This window comes from Leptodactylus fuscus, chromosome 7, assembly GCF_031893055.1.
Source record: "Leptodactylus fuscus isolate aLepFus1 chromosome 7, aLepFus1.hap2, whole genome shotgun sequence".
Taxonomy (NCBI): Eukaryota; Metazoa; Chordata; class Amphibia; order Anura; family Leptodactylidae; genus Leptodactylus; species Leptodactylus fuscus.
Genome location: NC_134271.1, coordinates 137,187,002 through 137,207,032, shown reverse-complemented (window position 1 = coordinate 137,207,032; position 20,031 = coordinate 137,187,002). Strand labels below are relative to the sequence as shown.

Sequence of the window (20,031 nt, the reverse complement as noted above, 5' to 3'; positions counted from 1 at the left end):
TTGTACAATTGTTTTAGATATGTTGCATATAACATCTATCCAGTGACATATTCCGTATTTCCTTGTATCCACTTTATGCAGCCAACACCAGTGGAATACTATTAATATTTAATATATAAACTATCAGTCTGACTGAACTGACCCCAGGGAAAAAGGAAGCGGTTAAAAAAATTATCACAGCAATTGTACAAATCATAGAAGCAAGTTTCGAACCTTTTCAAAAAATTTTTGAATAAATGAAAAACTGAATATAAAAAATACTGAAATTTAAAGCAAGATACGGAAGGACAGATAAAGTCATACAAATTCTCCAAAATCCTGGCATACGTGCTTTACGCCTTATTTTTATGTGTCTAAGGCTGGGACCCCACATGGTGTAAGCACCGCAGTTTGGCCGCGGCGGAAACACTGCAAAAAAAATACCCGCTGCGTTTTACAGTTCCTGCAAAGTGGATGGGACTTTAGCAAATCCCATACACACATTGCAGGAAAATACGCACAGCATTGGAGTTTTAAAAATCGTAGCATGTCATTTATGCCTACAGAAACATTGCCGGTTTCCCTATTGGTATAATGGGAGCAGAAAGTCGGCAGAGGAAACTCCTGTGGACTTTCTATGAAAAGTGCTTTAGGAAACGTTTGCATCTCCTGTGGTGCTGTGTCTATGGGGTGTAGTGGCCCAAAGCCTTGGCACTTGGTCTGGTGGTGTTGCTGGACCGCTTGATAGGCTCCCCATGTGGGCGCTGCATTGTGGTGGTGGTGGTTGCTGTGCGGTGCCTCACCCGGTAGAGAAGGGACCCATTATATATATATATATATATATATATATATATATATATGTCACCGTGAAGTGGCTAGTGGGCTTATGGACCTTCATCAGTAAGTATACTAAGAACCTCATGTTCAGTTTTGTAAATTTTGCTGAAAAACTTAGACCAATGTATAAGACTGGGATGTGCGGTCTTTTTTTCTCCATGATGTATAATAAATGTTAAGTCCAAGGAGGACTTCCCTCAAACCATGGCAGAAGCATGTTGTGCACACAGAAACTGTAACGCTTGACACTGCTCTCTAACACCCCAGGTCATGGCAAAACTCATAACATGGCCAAACCCTTTGGATGCTGCGGTCATGTTTGATTGCAGCATCCAAGGGGCTAAAACCCACAATCGGAGTTGTACGATCGTTCCCTTCAAGTCACCCTCCCTTAATACACAAAAAGTGTCTAAAATGTCTAATAAGCATGGTGTGCTATCATGTTTACCATAATTCTGCCACATTTTTTCTATCGCAGGAGAGTTGAACGCACATTTCTACATTTACCAAAAGTCAAGATTTCGTTACTTATTTTCTCAGTTGTAGTATTGGGTACCAGTAAAGAGACCCAGATATGTCTCCTTGGGGATTGTATTTCTGTGTTTCTACAGAGGATCTCATGACGTTTCATACTTGAGTATGAAAAAGTGATTTTAAAATTTCTGTAATATGCTTTCTTAGGAAAATTAGAATATTTTTATTAGAAAATGGTCTCCAAAGTGGTCTCCTAGTACTGCACCTCACTAAGCCAGCAGTAGAGGTACCAAGCGTCCTGTGCCCAGAAGATCCAGACATGAAGACAGGCAAGTCTCATGGGTTACATTCCGTTTCTGGACACATGGAAATGGAATGTCACCGGAAAATCTGAAAATTTGCCCCGGCAATTTAGGTAAATATAGATTTTTGGTAACCTAAGTAATTTAGAAGGTAGGTGGGGGGTAGCTCAGATTAGAAAGATCAGTTTATGCCAAATAAATTGAGATACAGACAACTAGACATGTCTAACCAAGAAGATGAGTAAAGGAGGTGATACTGGAGTTTTTGGGAAAATTGTGGAGTTAATGCGTGAATTGATGAAGTACTATAGTAAAAGTCTAAGTACTGTCAATGGATGTAATAGTGGGAATGATGGAGGCAGTATTGGTTATATCAGTGGAAATAGAAGTTGTGGTCATGAGGGTTATGGTGTGGGTGAGGTTGGGTAAAAACTCTAACTGCTTCTGTTGGCAAGCTGGCCAAACCGGTTGAAAAGGTAGGATGAAAGTAACAATCCCATTCTTGGCCATACTTAATATTCTTCTGAGAGATAGTCCTCATCTTACCAAAATTGAAACTTTTGACCTTTACTGGAAGTTCAAGGTCCATTGTGATCTCCTAGGAATCATTGCATGCCAGGCTATGAAGTTGAAGAAGTCATCAACATTGCAAAAAATGATGTCACCATCCCATAGTCACGGGCCAATCCAAGACCATAATTATTAATCAGACTTTATTACTAATCACCAGTACTATATGAGATAGACTATAGATGAGATTGCTACAAAAACATTCATATCTCAATAATTTTAACAACAATCATCACAATATTGTAGATTGCTTTTTACACAAAAAAAATGCTATGGTAATAAAGTTATTCTTTTTGAAAACTAAATGTGAAATACAAGTCAATTTTCAAAAACTGCAAAGTTAAAACCTTAAAATTCTAAATCTAAATGTGAACTGCAGACACAAAAAAAATTTTTGCCAAAATTTTGCAGTTACGTAGTTGTCCCATGAGGAAGACATCGGAATAGTTTGTCCAGTGGTCTGACCAGTCGGCTGTTTCCTTTAATTGTGGTTATAGCACTTAAGGCATTGCATAAAGATGTTAGAATAGAAATATAAGGAATCCACAAGCCTTCTGTCGATTTCAGGACAGTCAGGAGGATAGCAGTGAAAAAAAGAGAATGTGAAAGAAACGTGAAAAATAAAGTTCTGACGGCTCGCATATGGACATCAGTGGTTGGACTTCTGAAGCTATGGACATTGATCTTCACTCTTTTCATGTGTCTCGAAAGGGAGCAGATAGTAGTCAGTAAAGAGGCTGAGGACATGAGGAACCCGAGTGAGGACACGGAAATATAAGCTTCAGCAGAATACATAAATTCTTCAAAAAGTTTTGGAACTTCGGATACATTTTGATTAAGGATTACGAGACTGGTATTCGATACTGAGGTTCTTATGGTTCTTATCGCACTGTTGGCCCAAAGAACAATTAGTAGAAAAGAGGTCATGAGGGACGATACGAGAAGCCACAATATGTTCCTGGCAGATCTCTTCTGAAGATACGTGAAGAATCCATTTTTGCAGTTAACAATGGTAAGACAGAACTTCACACAGAGGCAAGTAGACAACCAAAGATTGCAGGACATTATGGTCAACGTCACCAGTATACTGGTCATCAAATCTTTTTGGCTTCTTAACATTTCAGAAACGTATCCGTAAGCTTTCAGGAACTCATATAACGCCTCAAATAGACTGACACCGAAGGTGAGCTTATCTGCCAGCTTAAGCCTTTTGACCTTCATCCAATCGAAGCCATTGACGATGAGGATGTACAAATTTCCCCAAAATGAAATAAGCAATACAAGGCCATCCATGATGGATAGTAGAAGAGTCAAGATCATGGTCCAGGCTAGATGTTAAATATTCTTTCCCGGTAACCGTGTTCTTTCTTTCTTTAAATACCAATGGTCTCACTGGCAGTAGTATGTTGGTCTATATATTGACTTAAGAGGATATGCAAATTCATTTGCATTTAGAATCCTTAACACAAAAGATGGTATGCAAATTGATACCAATTAAAATAAAATTTGGATTTTAGGGGAAAAAAAAAGGTTTCGTATATGGGCAATGCATTTTCACCCTTTGACCCCTCAAAAATCATAGTATATAAATCATAGTATGTAAAAGTTGAATTCTGTTTTTTTACACAGAATTCAAAGAATAGAAGAAGCTCACCGTACAAAATACAAAGGGAATATGGCTTGGGCTCATGAGTACAATACAGTCGAGACCTATGGAAGACACTGTCCTTCTATTAAATCTACTATAGGCTGCCTTAAGCAGCCCATAATAAAAGACCAAATTTATAATTTATTGCAATACAGAGGCAATGCATTATATTGTAGGAGACCCTAGGAACAAAACCATAATTTCAAGCTGCTGAGCCCCAAAACAAAATTTGTGATGGGGCCCCAATCTACTTTGTGCCAATTGGAAATGTGTGTTATTCAGCAGAGAGACCTCTGGGACCCCTCAGGGTGTAGGGCCCACTAGCGACTGCTACCACTGCTCCCCCTATTGCAATTTGCTAGGCTTCTATCTAGGAGAACTAAAAACATACGGTAAGTAATTATTATTATTATTTATTTATATAGCTCCATTAATTCCATTAATTGGTGCTTTACATTTGAGGGTTCACATACAGTACACAAAATGTACAAACAGATATGATACTAACAATGACTGACTGGTACAGTGGGATAGAGGGCTCTGCCCGCAAGGGCTTACGGGCTATGAGAGAAGAGGGGTAGAGACAGAAGGTGAGGGTAGAGACTGTTCAGATGGTGGTGTGATGACAGTAGTGTTATTGGGGGTTGTAGGCCTTCCTGAATAGGGCCTTCTTGAATCCTGTGATTGTGGGGGTCAGTCTTATGTGTCTTGGTAGGGAGCTCCAGAGTATGGGGGATGCACGGGAGAAATCTTGGAGACGGTTGTGTGAGGAGCGGATGAGAGCAGAGTAGGAGGTCATTGGAGGATCTGAGGTTACGTGTGGGCAGGTAGCGCGTAGAGATGAGCGAACACTGTTCGGATCAGCCAATTCGAACAGCACGCACCCATAGAAATGAATGGAAGCACCTGTGATGCCAGCCGGCCGCCGGCAAAGTCAGCGTCACAGGTGCTTCCATTCATTTCTATGGGTGCGTGCTGTTCGGATCGGCTGATCCGAACAGTGTTCGCTCATCTCTATTAAAGATTTTTATACTGTTAGGCCGGGGAACCTTTTTGCGAAAACACAGCATTTTGGACATGCACCTTGGACTTTGCCGGCGGCCAGCCGGCGTCACAGGTGCTTTCATTCATTTCTATGGGTGCGTGCTGTTTGGATCGGCTGATCCGAACAGTGTTCGCTCATCTCTAGTAGCGTGAGATTAGATCGGAGATATATGGAGGGGACAGGTTGTGGATGGCTTTGTATGTTAGCATTAGTAGCTTGAACTCAATTCGCTGGGCTATAGGGTCCAATGAAGGGATTGGCAGAGGGGAGCAGCCGATGAAGACCGGAGGGTGAGGTGAATTAAGCGAGCAGCGCAGTTTAAAGTGGACTGGAGGGGGGCGAGGGTGTTTGCTGGGAGTCCATGGAGAAGGGTGTTGCAGTAGTCTAAGCGGGAGATTATGAGGGCCTGGACGAGTGGCTCAGTAGTTTCTGGGATGAGGAAGGAGTGGATTCGATGGATGTTCTTCAGTTGGAGGCGGCAGGAGGTGTTGAGGGTTTGAACATGCAACTTAAAGGATAGGTCAGAGTCCAGGATTATCCCAAGGCATCGGACCCGTAGGACAGGGATAAGTGTGGTTCCATTAACTTTGAAAGATGAATCACGTAGAGGGGCCATACAGGGTGGGCACAGGCACAGGAGGACGGAGGAGGGAGTTGAAGGTGGTGAATAGCTGTTTGGGGTTGCGGGATAAGGCAGATATGAGTGTGGTGAAATAGAACTGCTTAGCAGAGGAAAGTGCATTCTTGAATACAAGAACTGCCTCTTTGTAAGTGAGGAAGTCCTCCTGGGAGTGGCTTTTCTTCCAGAGGTGTTCTGCAACCTGCGAGGCACGTCTCAGTTTTTTAGTCAGGTTGGTGTGCCAGGTTTGCTTATTGATCGGTTGGGCTCTAATGGTTGTGAAGGGAGTTACAGAGTTGAGGGATGTGGTAATTGTGGTATTATTGAAGGCAGCAGTGGCATCTGTGCCCTGGAGTGAGATATGTCAGCGAGTGGTAGGAGAGAGTCTGAGAGCGTGCGAATGTCAAGGTGGTTAAGGTTCCTACAGGGGCATGTTGGTTTAGGGTTGGGGTGTCTATTTTAGAGGAGATGGCAGAGAATTTCTATAGGTTCTGGTCAGAGAGTCTCAGTGGAGAGTTGGAGAGGCTGCAACTGTCTCTCTGCTGTCTCAAATATCATGTCCTCACTCTATCTGAAACTAAATCTCTCTAAGACTGAACTACTACTGTTTCCACCATCTAATAGATCTGTCCCTGATATATCCATTGCAGTCTCAGGCCTTACTATAACTCCTAGGCAGCAGGCCCGCTGTCTCGGGGTCATGTTTGACGCAGACCTTTCCTTCACCCCTGATATTGAATCACTCGCACGTTCATGTCACCTCCACCTCAAAAACATCTCCAGAATACGCCCTTTCCTCACCAGAGATACACTAAAGACACTTATTGTCTCTCTGATTCACTCTCGCCTTGACTACTGTAACTCCTTACTTATCGGTCTTCCCCTCACTAAACTCTCCCCTCTACAATCTATTGTGAATGCAGCGGCCAGGCTCATCTATCAGGCTAGATGCTACAGCGATGCCTCTGGTCTGTGCCAGTCATTACATTGGCTGCCTATTCATTATAGAATAAAATATAAAGTTATTACTCTCATCCACAAGGCTCTCCATAATGCCGCACCTCCCTATATTTCCTCCCTCATCTCTGTCTACCGCCCAACCCGTGTTCTCCGCTCACTCAATGACCTAACACTTACATCCTTTATTATCAGAACCTCCCACGCTCGTATACAAGACTTCTCCCGAGTTGCACCACTTCTCTGGAATGCTCTACCCTGGACAATCAGATTAACTCCCAATTTCTACAGTTTTAAACGCAAACTAAAGACGCATCTTTTCAGACAAGCCTATCACAATGTCTAACGTAAACCCTTAACCCTCCTCTGTCCCCGCTCCCATATTTCCCCACATGATATGATGTCATCTCATGCTAACTCCATAGGTCCAAGCTCCATCCACATGTTAAAGGACATGACTGGTGATGGCTCAAAAAGTCTTATGTTATGCAATGACAGTCACCTCTATTACAAAAGTGTCTGACCTCTGTATAAGCAATGCCGCCCCTGCTACCTCTTGTGTCACCCCCTCTACCTCATAGATTGTAAGCTCTTGCGAGCAGGGCCCTCAGTCCAATTGTGTGAAATGATTTTCTTTGTAATGTATCTTTCTGTCTGTATTTGAACCCTACAAATTGTACAGCGCTGCGGAATATGTTGGCGCTATAGAAATAAAATTTATTATTATTATTATATTATTATATGGAGCAGAGACGGGTGAATATGAGGTCTAGTGTGCCCCCCTTTATGTGGGTGGCAGAGGAGGTCCATTGAGAGATATCAAAGGAGGTGGTGAGGGACAGCAGACTGGAAGAAGGGGGATGGTCTATGTTAATAGGGATGTTGAAATCGCCCATGATGATGGTGGGGGTGTCTGTGGATAGGAAGTGTGTGAGCCAGGTGTTGAAATGGTCGATGAAGGTGGCAGTAGGTCCCGTCGGTTGATATATGACGGCCAATTGGAGGTTGGAGGGTGAGTAGATACAAACAGAGTGCACTTCAAAGGAGGGGGGTGAGGGCAGGTGGCGGCTGGATTGAAGCGAATGAGGAATTGTCTGACCAGAGGATGCCTACACTTTCAACTTTTAACAACAAAAACATGAATAACAGATAAAATCCACATTTAAATCATCCCATTTCACCATCTTACATATAAAAATAAATAAGCAAAAAAATACACACACTAGGTATCACAACTGATATCGCAACGTCAAAAAATATAAAAGTATATATCCTGTACAGTAAACACTACAACAAAAACAATCAAAAAGCATTTTCGTCACTTCACAAGAATGTAGCCTCCAACAATGGTCCCAACTACAATGCATCCCACAAAAAAAAGCCCTAGCACAGCTTCATATATATTAAAAAAAAAAAAGTTTTGAGAGTCAAAACATGTAAACATAAAAAAATTCTGTTGTAGCGTCCTGCACTAGTGTGAACCAGCATAAGAATGTTTTTGAAAATAGACGCTTGTATTTTAGGTTTGTCAATTATCAAAATTTTGGAAATGAGCAAAATAGAAATTTAAATGAATGTAACATCTTTTCCCATCCGGGCTTTGGCATCATCATCTGGCCGCATGCTGCAGTGCAGGAGATGTGTTCAGTTGTGATTTATACCTTTGGGTTCTCCTTGCACTGTCTGAACACTGCGCTATTCTTTCACCTTCGTAATTGATTTTTCCACCGCACCCATCTCCTTCACCTTCAGTTTTCTCTGCTCCTCTAATGGTTAATCTGGCCTTGCCCTGTGATTGACAGCCGCCTTCCTGTCCTGGGGCGGGTTCTTCCTCCCTATTTAGCCTTGGCTCTCATTCACACCAATTCTTGCTATTGCCTTGTGCGTACTTGCTACTTACCGTCCCTATTTCTGCTTGCATTCTTATCCTTGACCTTTGGCTTTCCTCACTGACTATTCTTTGGACTCCGATTTGGCACTGCATCGCTCGACTGTTTCTGACCCTTGGCTAGTTGACCTCTCTTTGTTGTTGTCCGTCTTGTCTCCATTTTGTGTTTCACATATACAGGAAGGGAACGTCTTCATGGTTGCCACCTATTACGTAGGATAGGGCCTGGCAATAGGAAGGGACAGTTGGGGGCTTCAGCTTAGGGCTCACTGTCTCTTGTGTCCCATCCCAGGGTTCAACCAGTTACTGGGGAATTGCTGTCCTAGCAATTCCCTAACAATTAAATCAATATTTGGTGTGACCTTTTTCCTTGGAGGAGGGGTTCTGGAAGTGAGGATTCGGCCCCCACAGAGCCCTGACCTCAACATCATCCAGTCTGTCTGGGATGAGATGGAGAGACAGAAGGACTGGAGCAAGCTTACATCTACAGAAGATATGTGCTTAGTTCTCCAAGCTGGCGGGGAGAACCTCCTGCTGAATTCTGAAGGCAAAACTTTAATTTTTACTTTAGTGTCCCAAGGCATCGGAGTAGTTTGTCCAGTGGTTTGACCAGTCGGCTATTTCCTTTGATTGTGTTCATGGCGTTTAAGGCATTGCTTAAGGATAGTAAGATAGAGATATAAGGAATCCAGGAGTCTTCAGATAATTTCAACAAGGTCAGGAAGATAGCAGTATAAAAAAGAGTATGAGACAGAAATGTGAAACATAAAGTTTTGACGGCTCGCATATGGACATCTGTGTTAGGACTTCTGTAGCTACAGGCATTGATCTTCACCCTTTTCATATGTCTCCAAAGAGAGAAGATAGTAGTCAGCAATGAGGCTGAGGACATCAGGAATCCTAGAGAGGACACCAATATATAGGCTTCGAAAGATTGGATAGATTCTCTACTGGATTTCAAAGGGTCAGACACATTATTATAAAGGGTTTCAAGGCTAGTATTAGATACCAATATCTTCATTGCACTGTGTGCTATAGGAAGAATCAGTAGGAAAGAAGCAATAAGGAAAAAGACTAGAAGAAACAATATGTTCCTGGAGGACCTTCTTTGAAGATGGGTGAAGAATCCATGCTTGAAGGTAACAATGGTAAAACAGAACTTCAGGCAGAGGCAAGTAGTCAACCAAAGATTGCAGGACATCATGGCCAAATTCACCACGACACTGATTATCACATCTACATGGACTTTCGCCAGTTCGAAAACCCAACCGCAAACCTTCAGGAACTCAAATAATGCTTCAAAAGCACTGACCCCGCAGATGAGGTTATCTGTCAGATGAAGATTTTTGTTCTTAATCCAGTCAGAGCCATTGACTATGAGGATATACATATTTCCAAGAAATGAAAAAAGCAATACGATGCAATCCGTGGTAAATAATGGGATAGACAACGCCATGGTCCGGGAGTGACCTTCTATAATCCTTCTCAGGTGATCATCTGCTCCTTACCTCCAGGAGATGTACGGGCTGTAGGGAGACTGCTAAGAGGACATGCAAATTCATTTGCATTTACAGTCCATAAACACAAGACATGCAAATCCAGACTTTTTCAAATACATTTAGGAAAAAAATGCAAGGTTTTAGTTTGTGTTAAAGATATTTATACTGTTAGGCCGGGGAACTTTGTTGTGAAAACACAGAATTTTGGACATGGTGAAGACATTGCAGCAAACAAATGCTGTGTTTTACGTGACCTACAAAGTGGATTAGCTAGAATCTAAGGTTGAGCCAATCTTGAGATTTCAAGATCGATTTTAAAATCCAATTTCCGATCATTTTCCAGCCAATCTCGATCCCGATCTCGATTGTGAAATTTGCTCGATCGCCGATCGGAATCTGATCTTTTCCGATCCCGATCTTCAACCCTAGTCAATGCTTCTCTATGGGAAAAGTCACTTTTAGGGTTGAGCCAATCTTGAGATAACCTCCAATCTCGATCCCACTGGAAAAGATCAGGTCAGAATTCCGATCGCGATCGTGAAATTTACTCGATCGCCGATCGGAATCCGATCTTTTCCAATCCCGATCGCTCAACTTTACTAGAATCCCATCGATACATTACCGAAAAATATCCACAACAGAAATACTGCGATTGCAAAAACGTTCACGGCTTTATCCCGGGGGTCAATTAAGCCGTGGGAAAAGTGTTGTCTGGTGGATGGAGACAACTCAATTCCATTCAATGGGTGCTAGGCTTCAGCATTCCCATTGATGTGGCTACTTTTCCCACGTCTCCAATCACTGTGGATTATGAGAGATTATAATTAGACCCAAACTGATCGGTAATTTATCTTCTATCCTATGGATAGAGGATACATATGTTTGGTAGTATAACCCCTTTAAGGAGCTCTTGAAAGCTATTGGTTCTTCTTGTGGAAGATATTGTGGAAGACAATGCTGGTCAAAAAAGGATGAAAATTATCTCTTATCCAGAATGAAGCCACCTATGGCTAAGGTCCCACTTGGCCAAGGCTTTATGCTTCAATTATATCTATAGGGAAACCGCGTGTGTTTCCGTAGATATAATGCACCAAAACCATGACACTGCTTGTCCGCACCAAGTATTTTCCCGCACAGTGGGGATACGATTCACTAGAATCCTATCCACTTTGCTGTCACTGTAAGGGTAAGTTCATATGGAGTGCTTTGGGCAGGATTTTGAGGCCGTATCTGCCTCAAAACCCTGAGCAAAAAGACAGCTCCCATTGAAATCAATGGGAGCCGCTCAGGTCTTTTTTCTGGGAGCCGGTTTGTTTAGGCGATTTGGCCTAAAGACACTCCCTCCTCCGGACTAGGCCCATTCATTCACCAAAGTAGAGTGCATGGCTGGATGCCGGTGCATTGCACCAGCATTCAGTCGCGGCTACCCCTTTTTTAGTCCGGAACCTGAGGTGGCCTCCGCCTCAGATTCCGGACCAAAAAACTCAGAGTGAACCAGGCCTACAACTCCAGGATTTTTTCTGCAGCGTTTCTGCCTCCGGCAAACCACGGCCTAAAGGTAATGATCTTAAGATACCCCATCCAAGTACTCTACCCTGCAATGACAAAAAGCAAGAACGCCGACACAGCACAGTCTACAGATGACCGGTTTGACTAATTTTCCTAGCCAAGTCTCCAGACTTATTTGTCTAAGATACATATCCATGTTTTTACGCACTACTGTTTTTATCTTGCTCTCTGCATAATAATAATTAGATTTGCGTGGGTCTTGCATGTCTTTTGAAAACCTATTAGACCCTTGATGTATGGGCAATGAGCGGTTCCTTTCTAGGTTTCTGGTCCGTTTTTTGTCCTTTTTTTTCAAATAAAATATATTTTTTTGTTTTTGTTTTTTGCTTTCAATTTCAAACCCATGACTAGAGATGAGCGAACAGTGTTCTATCGAACACATGTTCGATCGGATATCAGAGTGTTCGCCATGTTCGAATCGAATCGAACACCGCGTGGTAAAGTGCGCCAAAATTCGATTCCCCTCCCACCTTCCCTGGCGCCTTTTTTGCACCAATAACAGCGCAGGGGAGGTGGGACAGGAACTACGACACCGGGGGCATTGAAAAAAATTGGAAAAAGTCATTGGCTGCCGAAATCAGGTGACCTCCATTTTAGACGAATAGTGGATTTCAAATCCGGGTCATATGAGAATGTGAACTTTGTGACTATGAGACAGGGATAGCTGTACAGGCAGGGATAGCTAGGGATAACCTTTATTTAGGGGGGAATGTTATTAAAAATAACTTTTTGGGGCTCTATCGGGTGTGTAATTGTGATTTTTGTGAGATAAACTTTTTCCCATAGGGATGCATTGGCCAGCGCTGATTGGCCGAATTCCGTACTCTGGCCAATCAGTGCTGGCCAATGCATTCTATTAGCTTGATGAAGCAGAGTGTGCACAAGGGTTCAAGCGCACCCTCGGCTCTGATGTAGGAGAGCCGAGGGTGCACTTGAACCCTTGTGCACACTCTGCTTCATCAAGCTAATAGAATGCATTGGCCAGCGCTGATTGGCCAATGCATTCTATTAGCCCGATGAAGTAGAGCTGAATGTGTGTGCTAAGCACACACATTCAGCTCTACTTCATCGGGCTAATAGAATACATTGGCCAGCGCTGATTGGCCAGAGTACGGAATTCGGCCAATCAGCGCTGGCTCTGCTGGAGGAGGCGGAGTCTAAGGTCGGACCTGAATGGAGACTGGTGTGGAGCGATCTTAGACTCCGCCTCCTCCAGCAGAGCCAGCGCTGATTGGTCGAGTTCCGTACTCTGGCCAATCAGCACTGGCCAATGCATTTCTATGGGGAAAAGTTAGCTTGCGAAAATCGCAAACTGACAGGGATTTCCATTAAATAAAGTGACTTTTATGCCCCCAGACATGCTTCCCCTGCTGTCCCAGTGTCATTCCAGAGGTGTTGGCATCATTTCCTGGGGTGTCATAGTGGACTTGGTGACCCTCCAGACACGAATTTGGGTTTCCCCCTTAACGAGTTTATGTTCCCCATAGACTATAATGGGGTTCGAAACCCATTCGAACACTCGAACAGTGAGCGGCTGTTCGAATCGAATTTCGAACCTCGAACATTTTAGTGTTCGCTCATCTCTACCCATGACGCATTATTTAGTAGGATTTGTGTCTTCAATAGCGCAGGCTTTCCTAGATTTATGCTGTTGTTATGTGTGCAGTCTATATCAGGGCTGGTCTTCTCAAAAGAGGCAAATTTTTGGAGATGTTTCAAATGACACAGAAAAAATGTTTACTGTGTAGAAGTTGAACTGGTCTTCAGAAGAAAGTTGATACAAGGATAATACGATATACCACAGTTTTCTGACACACAGTAATGGACTAGACCAGGGGTCCTCAACTTTTCAAAAAGGGGGCCAGCTCACAGTCCCTCAGACCTTTGGAGGAACGAAATATAGTTTAAAAAATGTAGGATTATATGCTCCACAGTAGCTCCCCCACTCACAGTATTAAATGCTCCACAGTATGCCTCCCCCCAAACAATATTATATGCTCCTCGGTATGCCCCTCCCACACAGTATTATCTGCTCCTCGGTACACTCCCCCCCACACACACACACAGTATTATATGCTCCTCAGTACAACTTCCCACACAGTATTATATGCTCTTCAGTACAACTTCCCACACAGTATTATATGCTCCTCAGTATACCCCCACACAGTATTATATGCTCCTTGTACGCCCCCCCCACACACAGTATTATATGCTCCTCAGTACTCCCCTCCCCCCACACACAGTATTATATGCATTTCTGCACACACATACACACGCATTTGCACATACAACTGAAAGCAGCAAAAGCTCACAAACGGGAAATCCTGTACTGGATTCCCCGTTAGTGAGCCATCCGGGTGATAGCACAACGGCCACATGCAGAGGGCCGGACCAATGTCCTCGGCAGGCCGCATGTGGCCCACGGGCCATAGTTTGAGGATCCCTGGACTAGACAGTAAACATAACCATGTAAACCAAGGTGGACCACACAATTCCATTTTTCTATTTTCCTGCCTTTATCCCTAGCTAACCATTGGTTGGGCTGGCTCAAGTTCTGCAAAACGGAGGAGTATACCATCTGCAATCTAGAATACTCCCTAAGGCTGAGGCCCCACGTTGATTTTGCTGTGGATTTTTGAGCTTGGGGCAAATAGACCTAGAAATCTGAATGATATTACTAAAGCTGAAGTCGTTCTCTACTGAAACCTTTTAGCCTTTTACTAAAGCTCCAGGCACCATGACACAACAGCAATTATGGGAACAGTAGATGTAAGACCAGACAAAAACACATCTCCTACTGTACTATATAGTAGGAGTGACAAATCTTCCACCTCGGCTTGTTTGAACCTGATAGACGGCATATTTAATTACAATGTTACCATAGTCGTAAAGTATTTATTTACACACTTTTCCTCCTGTGCCAAAAAAGTAGGTGTATAACCCGGCAGCCCTGTTCACACCTCTTATCAAAATCAGTAGACACCCAGGTTCTAGCCACCACCTATGTCATACATGATGCTAGCTATAATAACAATTAAAATACTGTATACATATAAATCCTAAAATGGCTGTACTCAGCATAATGTGCACCTTCTCCAAACCTTGTTCTCCAAAAGTCAAAAGGAACTGAAAATTTTACAGTAAGAAATCTCAAAAGGTTTAGGCTAACTAGCAAAACACAGCTAAAAAACGCTATGGAAAAATGCTTTATTCTCATGCTTTTTTGCAATTGCCAAAACTGCTACATTTCTGTAATATGTGTCCTTAGCCCTAATGAAACATATTTTCGAACTCAAAATTTGGGACCCAAAGTGAACAAACAGGAGGCTCACCTGGAGCTACAAGGAACACTTCGAGCTGTCTATGCAGCCCATTGATTTTACTGGGATTTGTGTAATGCCGCATTTCTCCTGCGGAGGCACTGCAGGGAAATAGAACACTTCCTGTCAGATTCTTCTGCAGATTACAGCTGATCACTGAGGTTCTACCAATAGGACATTCTCTAATCAGCTTATTGTCAGTGTATCCTTGTAATAAATAAAGCTATCCGAAAGTGAACAACTCCTTTAATCCTCACAGCTGAGAAATACTTTAAGTCATACCTGAGATCAAATTATTTCTGGTAGTAAAATGAGCTTGTATATTGAAACCAAAAATCTGCCATCTACTCAGTATATTCTGTGATCTACAGTACTTAATTCCTATTGTCTTCTATTTGACATATAAAAATAATTTGGTGAATATTGATGCTAATGAAAAATATCCAGTAGTATAATTGGTATAAAGCTAATAGTATTAATAGTATAGTATCTAGTAGTATTATTAATATAGTATCTAGAAGTATTATTGGTATTGTATCTAGAATTGGTATTGGTAGAATTATTGGCATAGTATCTAGTAGTGATATTGGTATAGTATCTACTGTAGTAGCAGTATTATTGGTATAGTATCTAGTAGTATTATTGGTACAGTGCCTAGTAGTGTTATTGATGTAGTATCTAGTAGTATTACTGGTAAAGTATCTTGTAGTATTATTGGCATAGAAGCCAGTAGTATTATTGGTATAGCATCTAGTAGTATTATTGGAATAGTATCTTGTAGTATTATTGGAATAGTATCCAGTAGTATTATTGGAAATGGTAGCATTATTGGTATAGTACCTAGTAGTATTATTGGAAATGGTAGAATTATTGGTATAGTATCTAGTAGTATTATTGGTATAGTATCTAGCATTATTATTGGTATAGTATCTAGTAGTATTATTGGTATAGTAACTAGTAGTATTATTGGTATAGTATATAGCATTATTATTGGAATAGTATCTAGTAGTATTATTGGTATAGTATCTAGTAGTATTATTGGTATAGTATCTAGTAGTATTATTGGTATAGTATCTAGTAGTATTATTGGTATAGTATCTAGCATTATTATTGGTATAGTATCTAGTAGTATTATTGGTATAGTAACTAGTAGTATTATTGGTATAGTATCTAGCATTATTATTGGAATAGTATCTAGTAGTATTATTGGTATAGTATCTAGTAGTATTATTGGAATAGTATCTAGTAGTGTTATTGGTATAAAGCTAATAGTATTAATAATATAGTATCTAGAAGTATTATTGGTATAGTACATAGTAGTATTATTGGTATAGTATCTAGTAGTATTAATAGTGTAGTATCTAGTAGTATTATTGGTATAGTATCTAGTAGTGGTATTGGTATAGTATCTAGTAGTGTTATTGGAATAGAATCTAGTAGTATTATTGGTATTGGTAGAATTATTGGCATAGTATCTAGTAGTGATATTGGTATAGTATCTAGTAGCAGTATTATTGGTATAGTATCTAGTAGTATTATTGGTATAGTGTCTAGTAGTATTATTGGTATAGTATCTAGTAGTAGTATTGGTGTAGTATCGAGTAGTATTATTGATATAGTATCTAGAAGTAGTATTGGTATAGTATCCAGTGGTATTATTGGTATATTATTTAGTAATATTATTGGTATAGTAGCTAGTAGCATTATAGGTGTAGTATTGAGTAGTATTATTGGTATAGTATCCAGTAGTATTATTGGTATAGTATCCAGTAGTATTATTGGTATAGTATCTAGTAGTCTTATTGGTATAGTATCTAGTAATCTTATTGGTATAGTATCCAGTAGTATTATTGGCATGGTATCTAGTAGTATTATTGGTATAGTATCCAGTGGTATTATAGGTATAGTATCCAGTGGTATTATAGGTATATTATTTAGTAGTATTATTGGTATAGTATCTAGTAGTATTATTGGTATAGTATCTAGTAGTCTTATTGGTATAGTATCCAGTAGTATTATTGGCATGGTATCTAGTAGTATTATTGGTATAGTATCTAGTAGTCTTATTGGTATAGTATCTAGTAGTCTTATTGGTATAGTATCCAGTAGTATTATTGGCATGGTATCTAGTAGTATTATTGGTATAGTATCTAGTAGTATTATTGGTATAGTATCTAGTAGTCTTATTGGTATAGTATCTAGTAATCTTATTGGTATAGTATCCAGTAGTATTATTGGCATGGTATCTAGTAGTATTATTGGTATAGTATCTAGTAGTATTATTGGTATAGTATCTAGTAGTCTTATTGGTATAGTATCTAGTAATCTTATTGGTATAGTATCCCGTAGTATTATTGGTATAGTATCTAGTAGTATTATTGGTATAGTATCTAGTAGTATTATTGGTATAGTATCTAGTAGTCTTATTGGTATAGTATCTAGTAATCTTATTGGTATAGTATCCCGTAGTATTATTGGTATAGTATCTAGTAGTATTATTGGTATAGTATCTAGTAGTATTATTGGCATGGTATCTATTAGTATTATTGGTATAGTATCCAGTGGTATTATAGGTATATTATTTAGTAGTATTATTGGTATAGCATTACATAGTATTATGCTATTGTATCTAGTAGCAATATCCATATTGTATCTACTATGTGTAATGTCTAGTAGTATTATTGGTATAGTATCTAGTAGTATTTTTTGTATAATATCTACCAGTGTTATTGGTATAACACCTAGTAGTGATATTGTTGTAGTATTTAAACAAATTTGGGTATTTAATGCTACAATTGAATATCCAAGAAAATTAGCATAAAAATTAACTTTAGTTTATTTTTATGCTAATTTTCTTGGTGTAGTATTGAGAAGTATCTTAGATAAAGTAACTAGTAGCATAGTTATTTATATTTCACAGTGAGAAATAGGTGAACCAAGATGGCACACAATACCTTCACACTCATTCACAGACTCACCGATACTACAGTACTTGAAGCGCATGCGTGGATCGTCTGTTGAATGCGCACCAAGCCAGCTAGCGCCCATCTTGAGCAATGTTATCGCACTCCTATAGGCCTCACTTTAGGATTGTGATTGCACACAGTAATATTTATCATTCTACCTATTAATAAAAATGTAGAGGAGCTCTCAACGCAAAAATATACATCAAATATACAATATATATATATATATATATATATATATATATATATATATATATATATATACATACAGTATAACCCAAAACTAACCCTCAGGGCTCAACCCATGTACACAAGAACCTCATGTTCAGCTGCAGATACTACCCTGTTTCTCCAAAAATAAGTTGTACACCAAAAATATGCCCTAGTTACAGAAATACAGTGTTGGCCAAAAGTATTGGCACCCCTGCAATTCTGTCAGATAATACTCCTTTTCTTCCAGAAAATGATTGCAATCACAAATTCTTTGCTATTATTATCTTCATTTAATTTGTCTTCAATGGAAAACCACAAAAATAATTGTCAAAAAGCCAAATTGGATATAATTCCACAGCAAACATAAAAAAGGGGGTGAACAAAAGTATTGGCACTGTTTGAAAAATCATGTGATGCTTCTCTAATTTGTGTAATTAACGGCACCTGTTACTTACCTGAGGCACCTAACAGGTGGTGGCAATAACTAAATCACACTTGCAGCCAGTTGAAATGGATTGAAGTTGACTCAACCTCTGTCCTGTGTCCTTGTGTGACCACATTGAGCATGGAGAAAAGAAAGAAGACCAAAGAACTGTCTGAGGACTTGAGAAGCAAAATTGTGAGGAAGTATGAGCAATCTCAAGGCCAGAAGTCCATCTCCAAAGACCTGAATGTTCCTGTGTCTACCGTGCGCAGTGTCATCAAGAAGTGTAAAGCCCATGGCACTGTGGCTAACCCCCCTAGATGTGGACGAAAAAGAAAAATTGACAAGAGATTTCAACGCAAGATTGTGCGGATGGTGGATAAAGAACCTCGACTAACATCCAAACAAGTTCAAGCTGCCCTGCAGTCCGAGGGTACAACAGTGTCACCCCGTACTATCCGTCGGCGTCTGAATGAAAAGGGACAGTATGGTAGGAGACCCAGGAAGACCCCACTTCTTACCCAGAGACATAAAAAAGCCAGGCTGGAGTTTGCCAAAATTTACCTGAGAAAGCCAAAAACGTTTTGGAAGAATGTTCTCTGGTCAGATGAGACAAAAGTAGGAAAAGGCATCAACAGAGTTTACAGGAAAAAAGAGGCCTTCAAAGAAAAGAACACGGTCCCTACAGTCAAACATGGCGGAGGTTCCCTGATGGTTTGGGGTTGCTTTGCTGCCTCTGGCACTGGACTGCTTGACCGTGTGCATGGCATTATGAAGTCTGAAGACGACCAACACATTGTGCAGCATAATGTAGGGCCCAGTGTGAGAAAGCTGGGTCTCCCTCAGAGGTCAGGGGTCTTCCAGCAGGACAAGGACCCAAAACACACTTCAGGTCAGCACTAGAAAATGGTGGTGAGAGAAAGCCCTGGAGACTTGTAAAGTGGCAGCAATGAGTCCAGCCCTGAATCCCATAGAACACCTGTGGGGGAGGAGGAGAGATCTCTTGGTGGCAGTTTGGAGAAGGCCCCCTTCACATCTCAGGGACCTGGAGCAGTTTGCCAAAGAAGAATGGTCTAAGATTCCAGCAGAGCCTTGTAAGAAACTCATTGCTGGTTACCGGAAGCGGTTGTGCGCAGTTATTGTGTCTAAAGGTTGTGTTACCAAGTATTAGGCTGAGGGCGCCAATACTTCTGTCCGGCCCATTTTTGGAGTTTTGTGTAAAATGATCAATGATTTGACTTTTTTTTTCATTCTCCTTTGTGTGTTTTCATTGCAAGCAAAATAAATGAAGATATTACCAAAGAGTTTGTGCTTGGAATCATTTTCTGGGGGACACCGAGGATTATCTGACAGAACTGCAGGGGGGCCAATACTTTTGGCCAACACTGTAGAGTGGTTATACTCAATAATATAATAATATACAATAATAATAATAATAATATACAATACTTTTGGCCAACACTGTACCTCTACCAGATAAGATATAGCTTCATGCGGATAGGAAGTCGTGGCTGTTTATAAGACCAGTTTATTGTATCACAGATTCCTATCAGTTAGTAACAGCCTATTTGAATAAAACTTTACTACCAAACCACAGATACATATATTATGTAAATGCCTCCTTCCCATTATATCGCTACTATGTCATTATACTGAATTATTACATTATGCAACACTCAAGGGAGTTCTATGAGAAAGGAATAAAATGATATCTTATTCAA

General features: G+C 40.7%; 1 protein-coding gene across 1 annotated transcript; it reads right to left on the bottom strand.

Moving 5' to 3' along the window:
* Window positions 1–2,573: 2,573 nt before the first annotated feature.
* LOC142214564 (taste receptor type 2 member 9-like) lies at window positions 2,574–3,455 on the bottom strand. Its single transcript, XM_075283507.1, has one exon. It carries the CDS (start codon window positions 3,453–3,455, stop codon window positions 2,574–2,576), a length of 882 nt encoding a protein of 293 aa, XP_075139608.1.
* Between the last annotated feature and the right edge of the window lie 16,576 nt (window positions 3,456–20,031).

What these genes read in the sequence shown, in the direction of transcription:
- LOC142214564 (XM_075283507.1), bottom strand. Translation starts at nt 3,455, where the DNA reads ATGGATGGCCTTGTATTGCTTATTTCATTTTGGGGAAATTTGTACATC.